This window comes from Rhipicephalus sanguineus, chromosome 5 (genome assembly GCF_013339695.2).
Source record: "Rhipicephalus sanguineus isolate Rsan-2018 chromosome 5, BIME_Rsan_1.4, whole genome shotgun sequence".
NCBI lineage: Eukaryota > Metazoa > Arthropoda > Arachnida > Ixodida > Ixodidae > Rhipicephalus > Rhipicephalus sanguineus.
In genome coordinates, this window is record NC_051180.1 from 72,983,759 (window position 1) to 73,005,012 (window position 21,254).

Consider the following 21,254-nt stretch of genomic DNA (forward strand, 5'->3'; position numbering starts at 1 on the left):
TAATCGTAACATGGTAACGTCCGAACCCAGAGTAGAAAAGGTGGTAAAATGAAATGAATACTGATGAAATTCAGCCCCTGAATTATGTTCATGTATTTTTCTTTCCTGATGTCTACTACAGGCGATAGGCAATGCAAAAACAACAAGAAATGACAACAGCTCTCGTTTTGGAAAGTACATAGAAATAGACTTCAACTCCAGGTTCAACATCATTGGTGCCAACATGAGGACGTACTTACTAGAAAAGTCTAGAGTCGTGTTCCAGGCTCCTGAGGAGCGCAACTACCACATCTTCTACCAGCTGTGTGCTTCCGCTGATCTTGATGAATTACAAGATCTACAGCTGGGTATTATTTGCTTTGTCACTCACCTACTGTATGTTTATTATGTAATGGTTTCTCACTTATACTACAATGTGCATTGCTAAGGTTTGTTACTCTACTGATTGATATATAGTGCTAAACCAAAGATTACACATCATTAACTAATTGTGAAGCCTAGCAGAGCTCAAAATTCGTAAACTGGATGCAGTAAAGCTTTGATTTCATAATTCTGCACACATGCTGTTCAATTATGAAATGTAAAAGGTTCTCACAATAAATTTATTTTTCTAGTGTTCAGCGATATATTACTAGAGACCCTTGTGAAGCTTGAAACCTTGCGAAGATTTATCTGTTTACTTAGTTATATTACAATACTTCAGGTCCTCTTTGGGCCCATGCAACAGTGGATGCAATGTTAAAATACGGATCTAAAAAATAGAAAGATATATGCTAATACCAGAATAAAGAACACACTTTCGCACAAATGAGAATATGCGTGAAATAGACGTGCTCCTCGAACAGTCCGTGTAGAAGCAGCTTAAAATAGTACAAATGAAATACGCCACTAATATCAAGTGTTTTTATCATTTATATTGCAAGTTGCGAATGCTGTAGTTGCTTGAGTAGTATAGTTCAGCAATTGAAGTAGAATCTGTAGTTCGGTGAGTTTCTCACTCTCTAGGTATGTGATTGCTTTTGAACATGCCTAATGTGAATCAACCTGCATTGAATCACTACATTACAGGTGACCAAACAACATTTCACTACACGAACCAGGGTGACTCGCCACAGATTGCAGGTATTGACGATGCACACTCGTTTCAGACAACCAGGAATGCCTTCACTCTCCTTGGTGAGCCGATTTTTCTTCATTGCTTGCGAGTGTAAAAAAATGTTCCTGCTGAGGCACGCTTTAAATGCCCTGAACAATTTGGCTCTCTGAACAACATTCCATTGTGCTCGTTTTTTCCATTTTAGGTTTCACGGAGAACCAACAGCAAATGATCTTCCGTATACTGGCTGCCATTCTACACTTGGGCAATGTGGAAGTTGTGCAGGGTGGTGAGCGAGGTGATGACACAGAATGTTGCATGGTTCAGGTGAGAACACAAATGCTGTGCATGCCTTGAATACTTTGGATTTTGTTTAATAATTGGTTACCTAGCTGTCACGTTATTGCAACTGAGTCCTCACAGATTACTCTTCTGTTGAAGCTCATCACAAATTAATGAAATAATTTTGACTTCCTAGGAGAAATTTCCAAACTAATGGTCGAAACATTGTCGTAGTCAAAGCTGCCATGCCAGGTATTAAACAATCTGAATACCGTCTGTGTTCATGCCTTCCACTTAGTAAAAGCAAAAGTATAAACATTTTTGTTGTTGGTTGTTTGCACAGAAGTTTACCTTTTGTATTTTGCTTGGGAAACAATTGAAATTTGCATTACTGTTACTGCTGTCAAGTGGTTCAGTGCTAAACTTGCAATGTGTGAAGCACGTGTTAAAATTTTTGTTTGAATAAGGGTGATAATGGAAAGCTATAGACAAAATTTTTTTTCAGTACTGGTGGTGCTGTCATCTTAGACTGTTATATGGGTCATATGTCACATTGACGTTACTATGAAGCATTGAAAGTGTCTGTATGACATTTTCATATGTGCAACTTGACCTTAGTACTGTGAGTTTACCGTTACATTTGGAAAACCTCTGTATTGCAACACAACACTATAACTCCAGTGCTTTCATGAAACAGGTTCTGTGAAACTTGTGAACAGGTTGACAACTCTGGCAATCAGAAGTGATGCTTCTTCATTCACAACACTGTCTCTCAGTGCCCAGGTGGTCATACTGGGCTTATATGAAATGAATGAAATATAATGAAATGAATCGCAATTTTTAAGTTGCGAGTCGTAATTATGTAATTGCATGTTGCCTGTTAATACAGCCTTTTAGTCTGTGCCAATTCACAGGGACTGAACTGCCAAATCGCCATTGTGATTTTTGTTAAGAGACATAATTTCTGATATTGAAAAACATTAGTGCAGCAGCAGTTGCAAGGCTTGAGTCACTTGTTGAATTGAAACACATGCAAAAAAAAATTAATAAAAAAAGGTGGGGCTGCCATTATCAGCTTGATGGCAGTGAGTTTTAAAAAGCTTGACATTCCAACTTCCAATGTATTTGGGCAACCGCGCGTACTCTAAGGATTGAAAATGGAGTTGGGTTATCTGTGTTGTTTTCTTTTCTGGTCATGAAAATGCTAGCTGATTAAGGGATCCCATATATGCCGTGTGCTGATTCGTCCATTATAATGTTCATTGTGTGAGCCCAGCAATTAAGGACTTGAAATAAATTATTTGTAGTAAATCTTGTAATAAAGCCATGTCTGGCACAGAAATACTGTTATGTCCAACATTCAGTGCAAACTGTGTTTGTTGCATGGTGATACTGGCAAGAAAGATTTTAAATTTTGTTGTGTATAATTGCTATGTGCGTGTTCATTAGTTAAAGACTCGACTGCATTAAAAGGACCAACAACCAACTTTTATGGTACCTGTTTTCTTTAGCACAACAGAAAGCTTACCGGTCAGAGTGTCATGTCTAATACCTGCCATGGTGTTCTAGTGGTTATAGTACTCAATTGCTGATCCGCAGGTCGCGGGATCGAATCCCGGCCACGGCAGCCGCATTTTCGATGGAAGTGAAAGTGCTTGAGGCCCGTGTACTTAAATTTAGGTGCACATTAAAGAACCCCAGGTGGTCGAAATTTCCGGTGCCCTCCACTATGGTGTGCCTCATAATCGTATTGTGGTTTTGGGACATTAAACCCCAACAATTATTATTAGTGTCTAATCACGGAATAGTATGTGGAAAACACCGTGTAACATTTATATTCCAAATGGTTCAATGTGGGGTGACTGAGAAGTAGTATATAAACAACACATGCTGCAAACAGTGGGAGGCGAGCGCAAGAGCTCTTAGTGCTTGTGCATGGCGGTTTGCTGTGCATGCGTGTACTCCGCGTGCATGCCCCGCGGCTCGACATGCTCCACCAGTTGCCGCAAAGGCATCGCTGCTTCTCAGCGAACGACTCGTTTTACCTCGTAAGCAGCACAGAATAGAGCGGGGATGGATGATAATATGCATACTCTAATTTTGAGCACTAATTATGGTGTGTATAAAAGCATCAGACTACATACAGCAAAGTGAACAACTCCATAATCCAGCTTCAAGGCTCTTCTGCTAGGCTGCACGACATACCGATATTTAGTGACTTTTAAACACGATTTAAAAATGTAAATCCTACTCACATAGCGTAAATGATGCTTGAATCTGTCATTATAGTTTACGGTCTTTTCATTTCCGCCAGGATCTAATCACACGTTCTAGGCCAGTTGTCGGTCCCTTTAATGTGAACAAAAGTACTGCCATTTAGTGCACGTGAGTTGTGTGTTGCAGCTAGTTCTCTTTCCTGTTTTCAGCCCCAAAACCCTCACCTTGTGACCATGTGTGCATTGCTGGGTATAGACAAGGAGCAGATCTCAGTGTGGCTTTGCAACCGACGAATTGAGAGCATGCGGGAGGTGATCACGAAGCCGATGACGGCTGACCAGGCCACCTTTGCCCGAGATGCGCTTGCCAAGCACATATACGCGCGCCTCTTTGACTGGATTGTCTCTAGGATCAATAAAGCGCTCTCTTTCAAGGACAAAGTGAACCGCTTCATTGGTGTCCTGGATATATATGGGTGAGATCCTTAACTGTACTTGCTGTTCTGTTGTGGCAACTTACGGGCCCTTTCTTGCCCTTTAGAAAAGTAATTTGCTGGTCCAGTGGCAGCATTATCGAAGCGTGTGTGTGCTTAATGATCAGGGAACAGAGTGATTTGCATGCTTTTATGTTAGTGCCATCTTAAATGAGATGCTAAGCTTTTGGCATCCTGATTCAAGGAGGCAGTGCATAAAAAGATTCAGTGCATAAAGACGGAACAATTATAGACACATAAATACAGAGATGTACTTAATGTGTATCACTCGTGTTTCGTTTGTGCTAGAAGATATTAGGAACCAAGTGATCTGGCTGACCATTCTTTTTTAACGTGTATATATATATATATGTCAACCAGCAAAACCACCTGCACAGCAGAGGTTGTGTGTTGAAGGATTAACTTTTTTTTTCTTGTTTTTACAATGCTGATTCATATGTTTTGCCATGCCTTAGCTTTTATCTCATGTTTGTTGTTCATTGCAGGTTTGAAACCTTTGAGACAAACAGCTTTGAGCAGTTTTGCATAAACTATGCAAACGAGAAGCTCCAGCAGCAGTTTAACATGGTACGTCCAAGCAAATAAGCTTTTTAAGCAAGTACGCTTGGAGAACCTTTTAATGGGTCTCTACCAGAAAAACACATTTAGTATTTAGTAGAGCAGTAGAAATTGCATCATCATTGCCTTTGCCCGATCATGGAGCTGACTTGCGGTTAAATATTTTAATGCAGTGCCCTTGTGATACAACTTTCCACTGTATGGATGGGAGTGATTTACATTGCAACCTCATTACAGCATGTCTTCAAGCTAGAACAGGAGGAGTATGTGAGAGAGCAGATAGAGTGGAAGTTCATTGACTTCTATGACAACCAGCCCTGTATTGATCTCATTGAAAGTAAACTGGGTGTCTTGGATCTGCTGGATGAAGAATGTCGGGTGAGTGTGCACTTTCCTTCACTTGTGTGTCTGCTTACATAATCTTGCTGTCTTTGTTTACGTTCATGCTTTGGAAGCTGGCCTAAAGTGTACTACATGTTCTGGAACGGGTGTTGGAAAGTATAATCGCTATAAATTGTATTACTTTTATTGTACAAAAATATTCAAGATGTACAGTTGCTTACCGAGATAAATGTCTGAGACATGCCTTAAAGGGGCCCTCCAACATTTTTTTGAAGCGCCTACATCGCTACCGACCGCATCAGCGCGTAGTGGCGCTTGTCAGAACTCTTGCGGGCGGAAATGACGAAGATGAGCGCAGGCCTATGATTGGATAAATGTAACCTTAGAAGTAATCACTGGCGTTGCATCATAAAAGGGGTTGTTCTTGGGTTTAGTTTTTCTTTAGCATGCTTTTTTCACTGAACGCCAAATAGATGAACGATCTTAGACTTTTTCAGCTTTAAAACTGCAACGCCCGGCAAAGAATGCACCGAACGTCACGGCACTGGAGAACACACGCTGGGGACGCTCCAGGCGCCGCTGTTTGAAGAAACTGAAGGGAAAGAAATGTAAGAGCGTTGCTTTAGACACCGTCGCAACAAGAAAGATGACTAAAACTACAAAACATGATAGAGGCGTTCGCGATCTGCCTCGTTTCTCACGGGCAGTTCACTCTTCATGCACCACATTGTTTGTTACTATCGCAACGGCGTCGTAACTACGTTGGAAAGAATGGGCAACATTGCATGCAAGCTTCCCGTATGTAGTACCTTTCAGTTCATTTCATTGAGGCGCCATCAGACGTCACAGGGCGAGTGAAGCATGGTCCGTTGACCTCGCGAAAATCGATTTGAGGGTAGGCCTCCGTTTTATTGTATTTTGAGTGTTTTAGGCTGAATAACTTCGGACTGCGTGTCCCTATCGCTGCCGTTCTTGCTGCACTAACCTATTCAGCCTTCAGTCTACGCAACCCACAAGTAAAAAATGTAAAACAATGAGGTCTGGAAAAGTGTTAGAGGGTCCCTTTAAAGGGGGGGAAGAATTTCTCCTGCCAGAACTTTAGTTTTTAGTAGGGGTGTGCGAATATTCGAAATTTCGAATATTTTTCTAATAGTGTTTGCTATTCGATTCGATTCGCACTGTAATTTTACTATTCGAACTATTCGAACTTCCGAAAAACAAATATAGTCAACGTCAGATTGAAAGTGACCCCTTCAGATTTTTAATATGCTTCACCTCATCACACCCCGGTATGGCGGCAAAGCTGCCTTTCAAGCTCCGTTACAGTCGAACTTTGCCAAGACACAGTCAACATCCGATTGGAAGTGGTCCCTAGATTTTCAATATGCTTCACCTCATCACTTACCAGTATTGCGGCAAAGCTGCCTTTCAAGCTCTGCTACGGTCGCAAATGTACTAACTCAAGAAAACGCTAGTTCCAACATGGAGATAAAAGATGTGGCAGAGGTTGGGGCTCAATTAATACTGTTTTGGACCTGAAATTTGGGCAGGAAGTCCGAAAAATCAGAAGCCGAAGCTTTTTAGCATCCGAAATTTCAGATGTTCTTATATATCGACGTCTACGAGGTAGATTTGGAACTCCGGACTTGAAGGGAGCGCCCTTTTGTCTGCCACATCAGTTGGGCTTTCACAGAAGTTGAAAGAGGAGGAGAGGCTGAGGAAATGGCATCTTTGCCTATCACGTGTAAAGTGTTGTCGGCAACACTTTGGTTGCACCAAATCATGTACATAAATACAATTCGGCCTCTACATTGCCTCATTCTTGATAAGACAACTATGAAACACCACCCCGCTAGTGCTTCATCAACCTAGCGAAAAGAAACACTTTCATGTTGCTATCTCATAAGAATATGCTTAGGAACCCTCTCTAACTTTTTTTTTCTGCAATTTAGCTTCGAAGTATTCGAAAAATATTCTAGAAATATTTGAGAAATATTCGAAAAATATTCGATTCGATTCGCACTCACACTTCAATATTCAAATTAGCTTCGCACCCAAAATTTTGCTATTCGCACAGCTCTAGTTTTTAGTAAGCTAACTGTTATTCTGTTAAACTGTAACTTTCAATGTTGGAAGGGCTTCTGGCACAATAGATTCTGTTACTTATGTACTGTAGATGTTACTTGTGTGTTTGGTTCATTTTGACATGACAGACTGACTCAAAAATCCAACATTTTTGTTTTGTTTTTTAACAATGCTACAATTCAACAGCTGTTTTGTGAGGCCTGATTCAGAAGATTGTGATCATGATTATGAGGTGTCCTAAAGGGAACAGTGACGGCAACAGAAAGGCACTGTTGCTTGAGAAACAATTATAGCATGATTAATTAAAATGAATAATTAGCAAGTCATGATTATCATAAGTTTCATGTTTAAGAATTGCAGAGTGGGCAGTAAGGCATCACGCAAATAGCATTTAAATGTAAAGCTTGCTACCAGTTTTTAGATGCAAATTCAGCTCGCTGTGCTTAAAAAGAAACGAAAAACACCCAGCAGCTAATGGATTAATGACAGGCCTCTTGTGGTTCCTTGTCATCAAAGGTGCTTCCCTTCTAGGTTCCCAAGGGGAGCGACAAGTCATGGTGTGCCAAGCTCTTTGAGAAATGCAAGCAGTGGAAGCATTTTGAGAAGCCCCGCCTGTCCAACACTGCCTTCATCATCCACCACTTTGCGGATGATGTCACTTACGAGTCAAGCGGCTTCCTCGAGAAGAACAGGGACACCGTACTAGAGGAACACATCAACATCCTCAAAGCTAGTCAAGTGAGATGATGATTACAGAATCACAGATAGGTGGACGAGTTGGTTTGGGTTCATAATGAAGGGACAACGGGGCAGTGCTAGGACGAATACAAAGGACGAGATGAAGACAGGACATGCGCTGTACTCACAACTTGTGTTGTGAGTACAGCGCATGTCCTGTATTCATCTCGTCCTTTGCAAGTACAGCGCAATTTGTGAGTACAGCACATGTCCTGTCTTCGTCTCGTCCTTTGTATTCTTCCTAGCGCTGCCCCCTTGTCCCTTCATTATGAGATGATTACTTTCTTTTTGCAGCCATCACTCTTAGTGCGCTCTTTGTTTTACTTGTGATGGATCTCTGGAATTGTTGTTAGCGCCAATAGTTCTGTTATTTCTGATTTCTCCAACACGGATTTCAAACTTCGAATTCAAGCATTCTGCTACTGACGAAAAAGTTTTTTTTTTACTTTAGGGCATGTCTAATTACTTAGTATAAATTGATTTGAAATGATGTTATTGATGATAAAAATCTTGGTTTTGTTATGTTTATAGTGTATTGTCAGTTTTCTGGCATTGTCATTGCTGAACCACGAAAAGTGGTGTTGTGCCTTATTCCACGTTTGTTCTACCACTCTGCTAGAACCTCTTTCATCGGTGCTTTTCGCAGCAGTTCTCAACTAAGCCAGTTGGCTCAGACTTTTCTGGAATTGAGCAGGCTCTTATTTTGACAATATGGAAGGAAGGCCTTCTGTGACAAAATAACTATTCTTTAAGTTCTGGGAGGATGATTGCTTCATAGCGATACCTAGAAGTTTGGGACAATTGCACAGCTCATTTAAGCTCTGCTAATTTCTCTGAAAGCAAAAGCCTGTCTTCTTTTTTTCACCACTGATTTAACATTTAAGAGCAATAGGAAACTGTTCTATAAAAGTTAACTTCATGTGATCACACATGCGTACATGTGTTTTGCGTGCACTTATGTGTCGATATTTGCGCAGTATGAACTGGTCGCAGAGTTGTTTGAGGATGAGCAGTCGTCAAGCAAGAGGCTGAAACCCACAGTCAAAGTCGGAGCTGCACAACCAATGGCGTCGTCAAAGAAGCAACACAAGAAGACAGTGGGCTCTCAGGTAAATGCATGGTAAACACAGTGTGCGAATGAGATCAGGAACATCAATTCATTGATGCAGACAGTGGGCCATTAGCAATGTTTTTCTCGTGCCAAATTTATTTTGTTTCTGTGCTTACTATGCACAGATTGGTAGCATTGCACATGGTGAATGTGCACATGTTGTTTAAATGAAGAAGAAGAATTCATTCAATCATGAGTGTTACACAGCACCATAATATACACAAGGAGGTTCCAAGGCTCTAGGCTGCTAGGGGCCCTGTACTAATTAATGGTGTCTTCCATGACTCCTTCCCTCCCTTCAAACCTCCTTGAGGAGATGAACATTTACAGGTATGACCTAAAACTGAAAGTACATGGTCCAAGCTAGGTGGCATATGGATGATGTGTTTGACGAATTTCCCTTTGTAACATACAAAAAAAATCACAGCATATCCACGGAGTGAATGATGATGAGTGGGCGAAGCTGCGGAGGTTCATCGGTAAACCGTGAATCTTCCGTGAATTCTGCCCAGTACATCATCACCGACGTGAGATCGGGCGCGTTTATACTAAAGGTTCGATGAGTTATGACGACTTGCAGCTCACTTTAATTTTACATGTACGCTGTGAATTTTCATTGTTTAGAAAACCATTGCTTTAGAAAACACCTTGCGTCTTTCGTTAAGCAGCTGGCGTCTTTTTAGTTTTGCTTTAGAAACATATGGCGTTCTTTCGTTTTGTTTTTACAAAACATCTGGCGTCTTTCGTTGGTTTATTTCATCAATCAACGGCGTTTTGAACAAAATTTTTATTGTTTAATCACGCACAGGAGAAATCTCACCAGGCACTACCTTGGAGGTAAACAATGGCTGCTAATGGGAATGAGAGACAGAAGAAGTCGGCTTTTAGCTAACACTTACACTTCTACAGAGACAGAAGAATTCGGCTTTTAGTTAACGCGCACGCTGCGAATTTTTTATTGTTCAACAACGCACAGGAGAAATCTCCCACCGGCACCACCTTGGAGGTCAAAGGGTAAGACTTGTTACTCACTACTACGAGCACGACGAGGGACGAACGGGTGCCGCCTTAAGGAGCTTCGCCCCTAAAACGATAGCGACAGCCTTGCTGCACATAACTTTTGTAGGATGCACTACTTCAGCTAGTCGTTTTTGTCTTTCTTTTCACAGTTTCGTGACTCTCTTGGCTTGCTCATGAGCACCTTGAATGCCACGACACCCCACTATGTCCGTTGCATCAAACCAAACGACCAGAAAGCAGCATTTTCGTTTGACACCAAGCGGGCAGTCCAACAGCTCAGGGCATGTGGCGTTTTAGAAACAGTCCGGATCAGTGCAGCTGGCTACCCATCAAGGTTAGCAGTGTCCTTTTTAAAACCTTCACTTATGGAAGCTGCTATATGAAATGCGAGTTGCATGCATTCTTTTTCTCCACTAGATGGGGCTACCAAGAGTTCCTAAGCAGATATCGTGTGCTGACCTGTGCCCGAGATATTGACCGGAGCGACCTCAAGGTTACATGTAGGAAGATCTTGGAAAATGTCATAAAGGTATCCTGCTGCTTTTGTTCTGCTAGCATAAAATGCGAAGCATATAATGACATGCTGGAGAGCTTTATCGGAAGTGTTCTGGTTAACCTCCCTGCCTTCTTCTTTTTCTGTTTCCTTCCTTCCTTTACCTTTCCTGACATTCAAAGGGTATACTATTGATGAAATGTGGATTTGAATTGTGTTACTGCTGTCATAAAAAATTGTGGCAGCTTCGCACTAGTGCTGCCTTTCTTGCTCTCTTTCTTTCTTTGTTTCTCTTTTTCTCTCTTTCTTCTCTTTGTTTCTCTTTTTCTCTCTTTCTTTCTCTTTGTCTTTTTTTTTCTATCTCTTTTTCATGTCTGTTTCATTCTATTTCTTTCTCTCTCTTTTTGTGTTTTCTCTGTCTTTCTATCTTTTTATCTCTTTATTCCTTTTATTTTACTTTATCACCGTCTTTCTCTCTCTTTTTTCTCTCTCTCTTTCACGTGTTTCATGTGCTCCACTTCGCCGAACAGAGTTCTCGCACCTGCTGTACTTGGTAGTGGCGCTTGCCCAATTCCCGTGGCTCGTACCCACCTGTGGAATTTTGCACGATGGAACACAACTTACCAATAGCTTAAACAGCTTCGCTGTTAAAACATGGTTTGCCATCTTTTGAAATGTAGCCAAATCCAGGGGCCATGTATTAACATTTGGGATGATCGCTTTCAGTACACTTTGTTTGACAGGTCAATGAAAAGAGATGCTGTGCAACTAATGATACATTGGCCATCGAGCATAAGTGTCATTTTATGGGCATCTTCAGTGGATTGATAGAATGCCCATTCATTCATTGAGTCAGAACACTGGATATTGCATTGTGCAAAAGTTAATTACCCAAAAGTGATAAGAAACATATCCTTGGGTATGAACCTGTGCAGCAAAAGCTACTGATTGCTTGTCAGCAAGTAGGAACCAGAATCTGGAAAAGTGGCACTGCCATTGTTCATCGGTAATGCTCATGCTGAATGAAAGGGTCGTGAGATGTCTTATTAGCAACCAATGGGGTGAGGGGGGGGGGGAGCCTTTTTGGCTTTTGCTCAGATCTGAGGGTATTCTCGTTCCTGATTAACGGACTCAACCTGTACGTCTGGCTGCCGAGGCTTTAGTGACGTGGCGCAGAACTCCAGGAGCGAGGAGAGAGCCATTCTGTATGGACAAAGGCTGGGCCACTTTGGGACTTGGATATCTAGGATGCTTTTCTAAATGTTTTTGAGAAGACAGCAAGACAACAGGACACAAAGAAGGCTGGGTTCTTTTTGCTCCAGCATTCTGTCAGACTTATCAGACTGTATCTTGCACTTAAGGTATGTTTTTCTGCCCTCTAAATTCTAGAAATGCCTCACATTGCCACGCTGTAGTTAATAAAAAAATAAAAAAAAATAAAATGAAAGTCGACAAGGGTCCCTTATGTTTATATAATGTGTGTGTGTGTATTTTTGGTGTATCATCCAACGTGGTGATTTTAGTATTTCACCTTTGTGTTCTCACAGGAGGAAGACAAGTTTCAGTTTGGCAAGACCAAGATTTTCTTTCGGGCAGGCCAAGTGGCTTACCTGGAGAAGCTCCGAGCAGAAAAGCACAGGGCGTGTGCACTGATGATCCAGAAGCATATCAGGGGCTACTTGCAGTTCAGGCGCTACCGAATGCTTCTCAATGCAGCCCGAGGGCTCCAGAGATACGGCCGAGGAATGCTGGCTCGCAAGTGAGTAACACTTTCACGCTGTTCTATGACATCTTCTGTGACTGACTTAGTGGAACATTTATGTGGCTGCTGGGGGCTAGGTGGCATTTCTTAAAGCCCTCCCGAAGGTCCTGTTCTGTCTTTTCTTCTAACGATGTTGGTACTTGTCGGTAACCCGTGACCTTAGAGTGCTTATGTGAATGTACTGGTGGATGGTATATATGTAATTTGTTGCATGAGTTAATATTGAGCCTCAAGCAGGCTGCTCTATGCTATATTGGGAGTGATATGCAAACATGAAATGTTACTTTGTTAGACTCGTCTTATTCTGTGTCTCCTAATACTTTACTCCAGCCAAGAGTGGTCTGTCAATCCCTGGTTGCCATCACAATACCAAAATTCCTGCAATTTGTGTGCGACTAAAGTAACTTCCAGAAAGCATTACATTTTTCTGTGGCATTTTTGGATTTGTGAAGCACCTGTATAAGAACACTTGCTTTTGTATTGATGTAGCTTCAGAACAGCCAATGAATATTGGCCCTGCTTGGTAACTATTGAAGTGACTACCGTAGCAGGTTCATGAGATAAGCCAAAGTTAGTGTAACTCTTGGGCAAAGGAGCAAAGGAACAGGAGTAGCATGTGCTTCAATTGAAGTAAATCAGTGCCTATGCTGGGCATGTTTTGTTTCCTTCTTAATTTCGTAAGTTCATCAGAAAGTGTTCTCAGTAAAACTGTAAATTACCTATGTTTCTCTTGTTAATTTCTTCGTGGCAAACAGGCATGCACATTTCCTGCGTTGCACAAAGGCTGCCATCCTCATCCAGAGGCACGTGCGAGGGTTCCTCGCCAGGCGGCGTTACCAGCGGCTCAGACTCCTGGTGCTGCAGCTTCAGTGCCGCATCCGGGGCATGTACGCCCGGAACCGGTACGTCCAGCTCCAGCGAAATGCTGCTGCTGTCATCATCCAGGCAAGTCGACGCACTTGTGCAGTGTGCACTTTGTTGCCGGTCTTTTAAAAGGCAGTCAACTATGTTGCAAAGATGATGTGGTGCAACCATTATTAACAGTGCCTAATTGATGCCTTGTAGAAGTAATGGCCTTAAGAGACAAGAAGAGAGGAGAGTGGGTCAGGGAACAAACGGGTGGTAAGGACATCATAGTCGAAATCAAGAAGAAATGGACATGGGCAGGACATGTAGTGCATAGGCAAGATAACTGCTGGTCATAGAGGGTAACTGACTGGATTCCAAGAGAAGGCAAACGCGCGAGAGGGAGACAAAATTAGGTGGGCAGATGAGATTAAAAAGTTTGTGGGTATAATGTGGCAGCAGCAAGCACAGGACCGGGTTGATTGGCAGAACATGGGAGAGGCTTTTGCCCTGCAGTGGGCGTAGTCAGGCTGATGATTATGATAACTGATGTATGGCTTTGCAGTGCTTGGAGAGAGCTCCATCTTCCTAGCATTACTCATTGTTTGTGTATGTTTGTAACCAACACTTATCAAAGGCATGATTCTTGCAAAATGTTTCCTAAAAGCAGGAATAGCATGGAAAGATCAAGTATTTTGGTCATAAGTTCGTTCATGTGCAAACTCTCAACAGAATGGGTCCAAGGCCAAGAAAGTGATTTGTGTGACCAAAAATAAGTCATAGGGCCACTGCTTGCCAAGTTCGTACAGACATTACCAATTATTATGTTGCACGAGGCCTTACAAGTTAGCACAGCAGGTTCCTTATTTAATGTGTGGATTTAAAATTATGTGCCTAACCACTACTGAACAGTGTTTTACAATAGGGAATCACTGATTATCTCTTAATAGCGTTATTTGGCGATACTTGGACACGCTCAATGGATTGTAACAGTGATTCAGTATGTCATGTGCATTTATATTCAACAACATTGATTACAACATTGTTCCACATCAAGCCATGCTGTAATGCCATCTTAAATTGCTGTTATTTTGTCTTTTGGTGACTTGCATGATAGGCTCTCAACATAAGATTTTTAGCTCTGTTGAGTATGCTTAGGAGTATGCTTAGGAGGCCCTATAATTTACCTTAACCCTTTCAGACATCACCTATGAAGAACTGTCCGCAAATGCGTCAAATTTACGCAACATTGTTGCACGACACTCGATATTCTATTGCAGCAAAAATATTGTCATAATGTGTTGATTTATGTGTTAGTAATTAAGCTGAATTAAATTGTAGTTAAACATCTATTTATCCTGAAAACATTGATGATCCGTTTTTGCCTAAATAGAATCAAATCTCAGTCTAGAAGTACAGTGCAAATCTGTTTTTGGTTATGTTCATTTCAAGCAAAAAAAATACTTTTGCCATTGCTCATGGAAAGCAGCACGTCAAATGATTCGTCGAACATGGAAGTGCCTTCAGGAAAGTGATAATGAAGTTAAATGACGACACATTTATTGTGCAGGAGGCTCAGTTCATCCAGACCTGAATGTATCTTTCTCTTTCTTAGCCACTGGTCGACACAAATAGCGAAAACATGTGATGTACACAATTGTGTACTAAGCGCCTCAAAGGGTTACGCCTTTATCCCACCACATTCCTGAAGGATAAACCTTGCTGGCTTCATATTTACAATTCAAGTGACTATACAAGAATTATTTTGCTATAAAGCTTGAACAGCCACTTTTTTTTCTTTCTTTAAATTTTATTTGTGGTCTCGCTAGACTCTGAAGCACGCAAAGTAGCTTGCTGTGAATTTACAGGCTTCACAAATCCCAGGCTTGATTCTTAGCTGCAGTGGCTCTCTTTTTGTGGGAACAGAACAGAGAAACATATGGAATTCCACATTGGTTAAACTAATTCATCTCTCAGTAGTCTAGGTATAGCTCTGAGAAGGTAAAGCAAGATGGGTCAGTTACACATGTATGCGCACATTCACACTCGTACACATGTGCATGCGCACATGTACATACTTATACAGGGTGTTTTAGCTAACCTGCACAAAGTGTTTTTTGAATTTTCGCTCAGTGGCTGGAAAAAAATTATACAGACAAGCACTGCAACTTTTGTATTGAAGATTTCTTGCCAGAGTTACTATTATAAAAGTATTAAGTAATCTTTAATTATGTACCCAGTTTGGCAGACTGTAAAAAGTATCATGACTTGTTGCATATGACTCGGAACAATACCGAGCCAATTTGACATGCATAGCGCATATGTTTTTTTTAATACTTGACACAAGTTAGCTGAGACACCCTGTACACACATACACATACTAATATCTTTGCTTACTTCTTGCATGTAAGCTGGTGTGAACAATTCCACTGAGAACCTTATGGCTTGTTGCTTTGTACTTGTGACCATGCGGGCTCTGTTCTTGCAGAAAAATGTGCGTCGCTGGATCACCAGGCGCAAGTACCAGCGCGATGTGGCCTGTGTTATCACAGCCCAGTCAGCTGTGCGCCGCTGGTTTGCCAAGAAGGAGCTGCGCCAGCTTAAAATCGAGGCTAAGTCAGTGGAGCACGTCAAGAAGCTCAACAAGGGACTCGAGAAGAAGATCATCTCACTGCAGCAGAAGATTGAAGAGCTGGTCAGTCTTGCTCTTGGGGCTTTTTTTTAATAATAATAAGGAAACTTCACAGCTTCTTCAGACAGGGACAAAACCAAAGGGAACGACACAAACCCATCTGATGAAGTCACCCATTTTCTTATTGAACTATGCCCAAAAATTTGACATTACTAAGTTTCGTTAACATCTGAACACGGCATGTGTTGTACACTGCCTTTCAAGTTTGCCTTTGGATACTGCCAGTCCCGTAATGTGTCATAGCAGGCAGCTATGCGCAGAAGCGTGACTAACATGAAACAAGGTGAATCAGATGGTTTGATAACCATGGGACAATATCTGAGCCAAAGTCTGAAACGAGTGATTAAATATAAACTTTCCATGAACAGTAGTACGGTTCAATATTCTACAGGAAACAAAAACATGCTTTTGTAAACAATGTTGGAGATGTAGAATAGAAGAAAATGTGTATGAATGTAGCAGCAGTTGAAAACAGCCACAGGCTGAAGACTAATTTACAAGACATGTTTTGCATGCTGAATTCCAAGTGAAGAGAGGACCTATGACCAATGATTTGTGTACTCTTGAGTAGCAGATGGAGGAAGAAATCACTTTGGTGTATAAGTTTTAAAGGAGAAGCTGCACCTTGCGAGTATCAGCTGAGTCTTATTGGCACTTGCCAACATTAGGTGACATGTGCCATTGTCAATCCCAAACTAGCCAACACCTGCCATCGTTTAACTAATGTTAAACAGCAGTTAGCCAATATTACCTAACGCTAATCAGTGCTGCTAGTATGCGAGCAGATGCAGTAGTTGAGTTAGGTCGAAAAGCCTCATTGACATTATTGCTCATGGCATATCCTGCTACAGAAAGTGGGCAGAAGAGGCCCAGGAAAACATCTTCACAATTGTGGTCTATTTAAGGAGTAGTGAGTTTATCGGGTTCACTTTTTGAAAGGCCCTTGGTGCCACCATAGGTAGTGCCACCGAACATGAGTGATATGAAACTGGTACAAACTGAACTTGGGCACGTTTCACAGCAACAGTGGCATTGTTTCTATGGCATTCATGTACAGTAGACTCCCGTTAGACGGAACCTGAAGGGACCAGGAAAATATGTTCCATTTAACAGGAGTTCCGTTTACTGAGAGAGGAACAGAGTTGCAGAGTGCAAGTACGAAATCAATAATATTAGTCACAGTTGTTCTGTTTAAACAGCAGTTCCATTTAAAGGGGTCATGAAGCACCCCTTGGGCTTGTTGAAAAAACACAACCTGCGGAAAGCTGACACGGCTATGAACTGCTCTGCAAAATATTACAGTCGTGCGCGCCGCGTAAAGGCCACAAGCGGAGCGCGAAGTTGCCGTTTCCTCAGGCGCCCTCTTTTCAAACAGAGGCCGGTTCTCACTCTCATCAGTGGGCGGGGCGTCTGCACGTTGACGTCGCGGAGACATAGCATGCTTATGGGCCGATAGCCGGATGAGATGCGCTTCTTGCCACGGAGTGCCGCCACTTGCCCGCGCCGCACTCCTCAGTCTGCTAACTTTACACGGTAGCCGCACTCGCGCGTGCGAATCACAGCGGGAGAGCGATCGCGTTTCATGACGCGCACTGACGTAACTTCTTACCCCCGCGCCAACCCTTCCTGTCTAGCTTCCAGTGCGCTCGTCGGCACGAGAAAAGAGAGAAAGCGCCGAGAGCATGTGCCAAACCCCCGTAACTCCGCTGATTCTTGACGGATTCGAGAAATTTTTGCAGCAATCGATTCGGTAGGCAGTAAGCTCCGATAATAAGGTCATTAGATCATTACTTGGAAAAGTGGTTCATGACCCCTTTAAGAGATTTCAGTTTACTGAGAGTTTACTGTACTTAGATTTAGGTACATGTTTAAGAACCTACCCGCCACAGTAGTCTAGTGCTTATGAAGCCTGACTGCTGAGCCGAAGGTCACTGAATCAAATCCCGGCCACCGCCGCTGCATTTTTCAATGGAGGTGAAATGCTAGAGGCTCATGTGCTTAGATTTAAGTGCACATTAAAGAACCACAGGCGGTCGAAATTTCCAGAGCCCTCAACTATGGTGTCTCTCATAATCATATCATAGTTTTGGGGCGTAAAACTGAACAATTATTATATATTAGTTAAAGAACCTCAGGTGGCTGAAATTAATCTGGAGTCCCCACTATGGTGTGCTTCTTAATTGTACCGTGCCTTTGGCACATAAAACCCAAGAATTTAACTTTTTAAAAGATTTAGCTCCTCGAAGTCTGATGGTCTTTTTTCCTCCACTCACCTAGGTCAAGGAGAACAAGGCGATGCGATCCCAGGGTGAGGACATGCGTGGCCTCCAGGAGAAAGTAGAGCAGGCCAAGAACCTGGAGAACCTGCTACGAGTCGCCAACGACAAGTTGGCCGCTCTGGAGGAGACACTGGCCTCCGTCCAGGTGAAGTTACGGCAGGTGTCGTGCGAGAAGGAAGAGCTGCTCTCCACGAACACTGCAATGAGCCAGGTAGGCCTGGGTGATTGAGCTCATTTTTCACAGTTGTTAAACGAGCAATAGAGAGCCACACTAAATCACTTTGTACTGGCAAAGTATTCTTTTAAAACTAGATTTTTATTCTATCAGCCAACTTTGCTGATAGGTTTGCGACAACACTTCATCACTTATAGTCGCCAAAATTCACCAGGCATCTATTATATAGACCTGTGTATATATACACATAATATATTTATGTACAGTATAACCTTATTACAACAGACCTTTATAGTGAAGAGGATTTTGGTCTGTTGTAACAGGAATATGGAAAATCCAAATACTGTTACAACAGACCTTTACGTAAATGCTGAATGGGTCTGTTATAACTGGAGAGAATTACGAGTCACAAATGCGGTCAAAGAACGGATTTATTCTTCATGGGGGACGCGGCTTTCTTACGGTGGAAAATAACAAAAAAAAATCTATTTTCCAAGTCACATTCTCAGTTTCTGTAGCCTTTCTTCCATTTGATTCCAAAATGTCTTCACTGAAAACTACATAGAAGTTCATATTTGAAGAAAAACAGCGCTCAAAAAGACAGACAAAAGAGGGAACACACACAGCGCTGCACTCACAACTCTCTTTGTGTTCCTCTCTTTTTTGTCTGTCTTTTTTAGCACTGTTTTTCTTCAAATATGAACAAACACCAAGTAGCGCAACCTGTCATTTTGTTACTACATAGAAGTTCTGTAAAAAATTCTGTTGCGCCTGCCGAGGTAGCAAAAATTAATGCAGAAATCGCAGAAAAAAAAACAGCATTTTTAAAAAAATAAGAGCTCTGCAACGGCTCAATTGGGCACCGCCATTCTGGGCTGGTCGGAAAGAGCATTTCTCTGTATTCAAATTCCCCACTTCAACTAGCCCCCCCATTCAGAAACAGGCGTACAAAAAGCAAACGTTTGACGTTTGTTTCAAGGCCTCCTATTGGCTGCTTCTGCCATGTTGCTCCAGCACGTCTCGCCATTGGACCGATGCTCGCTCCGGGAGAGCGTCGTCTGCTGCTTGTGTGTTGCAAGGTCACGGCTGTCGAAAACCGCACTACTTAGTGACGCGTTCTGTGTTCACGGGTCGACGATCACTTAAGATATAATTACGCTTTACTTTGGCAGCTTCAAGCGAAAGCTCAGTCGTCCGATTATATATCACGCAGCACTCATCACGAACATCGCAGATGCGCGCCTCGGACCGACTGTCCCCGTTTAGATGTTCTGCTCATCAGCACTTCAGACCTTGTGAGGAAGATCATCTGGAGACAACTCTTTGTACTTGCGATCGAGCTTGACGTACTTTGAAACATTGGGCACCGTGGCCATGTACATCGCAGCAGAGCTTTCTGCTTGAAGTCGTGGCTAGGCCTAACTATGCGCTCGCGGCGCCCACGTATGCGAAAAATTCGAACTTTGAGGGCCACGGCATCATGCTAGGGGACATGCGAAAGCAAAGAAGCCGCAATGTGCTTCGTAGCAAGCAACGAATCACATCGCCCTCTGGCTCCTCGGAACCGCGGATGGGCAACTTACGCTTTAGCAGCTTACCCCCCGGCCAAGCTCACTGTGTAGCGACTGCTCGGAGCAGCGGTGGTAATGGCTGGCAATTTCGCGCGTCGGCAACCCAAAATGCAAGACCAAGCATACTGTGCGCCAATTTTTTGTCGCCGCGGCTAGGCATAACTGATCATTTATAGACCAGAGATCAGCGGCCTTTGTTCTTAAATCGTTACGTCAATTCAATATCCGGTGCGCTGTTCCCATTCCGAAAGTATGCCGAGCGATGTTTGAAGTCGTAAGTTATTGAATTTGGACTGTCTGTGGTGGAAAAGTCCGTTGTAAAGGGGTCCTGACCACCTTGCTGGCCTCGCATTTTAGTCTATTATATCTGAATTAGAGCTGTGCACGGGCCGTATTTCCGAGCCCGAGCCCGGCCCGGGCCCGCTGACTTTGTCGAAGGCCCGCCCGAGCCCGACGGCAAAGGGCTGCGAGCCCGCCCGGCCCGGCCCGACGTACGAAAACACAATCCCGGGCCCGGCCTGGCCCGGCCCGGCTTTTACAGCGAAAGCTGTTATGAGATCATTTCAACGGCCGTTTTTGGTGGCGTAGTTGTCCGCCGCCGCCGCCGCCGCCGGTGTCCGTAACCACTATCGCTCGAAATAAGAAAAAAAACAAAATAAGAAAAAATTTCCAGGATGGAACGGGGTTCGAACCTGGGCCCTCTGCGTGGGAGCCCAGTGTTGTACCTCAGAGCCATGCCGGTGCTTCGAACTGCCTTGCAAAACGACGCTATACAGGCTTCATGTCCAGAAGCAACCACATTAACATATGTAATTTAGTGTGGTAGAAGAGTGAAATAACAACCACGAACCACACAACGCGAATTCTGTAACCAGGCGTCACACAATGCGAATTGCGCAACGAGTGGGCTGTTGCATGCTTCCAACCCACTACAAGGGGCTTTGCAATAATTCTTCATCGTCATCAGGCACAACACCAACAAAGTGCGCATAATGCCTTAAATGTTTTTAGCGGGTACCACGGCTCTCCGTTGAATGACGAAAAATGACATAGTGGCTGCTTCCCTACTTCCCCACAGAGATTATGATTTATACCGTAGTGGGTTCCTCGCAAGTGCACTTGCTTTGGTTGCCAAGGAAGCCCATGAGCCCATCATCCATTTCCTCAGGGTCTCAAAAAAGTTCTTCCCCCCTCTCTCTGTCTCTCTTTCTCACGTCAATGTATGTTATATTGCATAGTGGGAGAGTTAAATAGCGACCGGGCGTCACACAATGTGAATTACGTAACTGGTGAGCCGTTTAAAGCTTCCAACCCATTACAAAGGGCTGAGCCACAGTTCTTCATCGTCGTCAGTCGTCACGTAAACAAAGTGCACATAATGCCTTACATATGTGTAGCTGGAACCTCGCTTCTGCGCACAATGACGAATAATGGCGTTGTAGGTGCTTCCCAATTTCACAAATATTGTGATTTATGGCGTAGTGGGTACCTTGC

At 42.9% G+C, this 21,254-nt stretch overlaps 1 protein-coding gene across 2 annotated transcripts in view; it reads left to right on the forward strand.

The window, feature by feature from the left end:
* Positions 1-21,254, forward strand: part of LOC119393765 (unconventional myosin-Va) — a 60,135-nt gene that overhangs the window by 10,744 nt on the left and 28,137 nt on the right. For both annotated transcript variants that reach the window (XM_037660909.2, XM_037660911.2), the window contains exons 7-20: positions 122-347; positions 1,069-1,176; positions 1,302-1,423; positions 3,805-4,070; positions 4,574-4,655; positions 4,884-5,024; positions 7,605-7,811; positions 8,789-8,920; positions 10,092-10,276; positions 10,360-10,471; positions 11,983-12,194; positions 12,953-13,142; positions 15,532-15,738; positions 18,013-18,225. In XM_037660909.2, the coding sequence (XP_037516837.1) occupies positions 122-347; positions 1,069-1,176; positions 1,302-1,423; positions 3,805-4,070; positions 4,574-4,655; positions 4,884-5,024; positions 7,605-7,811; positions 8,789-8,920; positions 10,092-10,276; positions 10,360-10,471; positions 11,983-12,194; positions 12,953-13,142; positions 15,532-15,738; positions 18,013-18,225 (2,403 nt within the window). The remainder of the gene's footprint in view (positions 1-121; positions 348-1,068; positions 1,177-1,301; positions 1,424-3,804; positions 4,071-4,573; positions 4,656-4,883; positions 5,025-7,604; positions 7,812-8,788; positions 8,921-10,091; positions 10,277-10,359; positions 10,472-11,982; positions 12,195-12,952; positions 13,143-15,531; positions 15,739-18,012; positions 18,226-21,254) is intronic.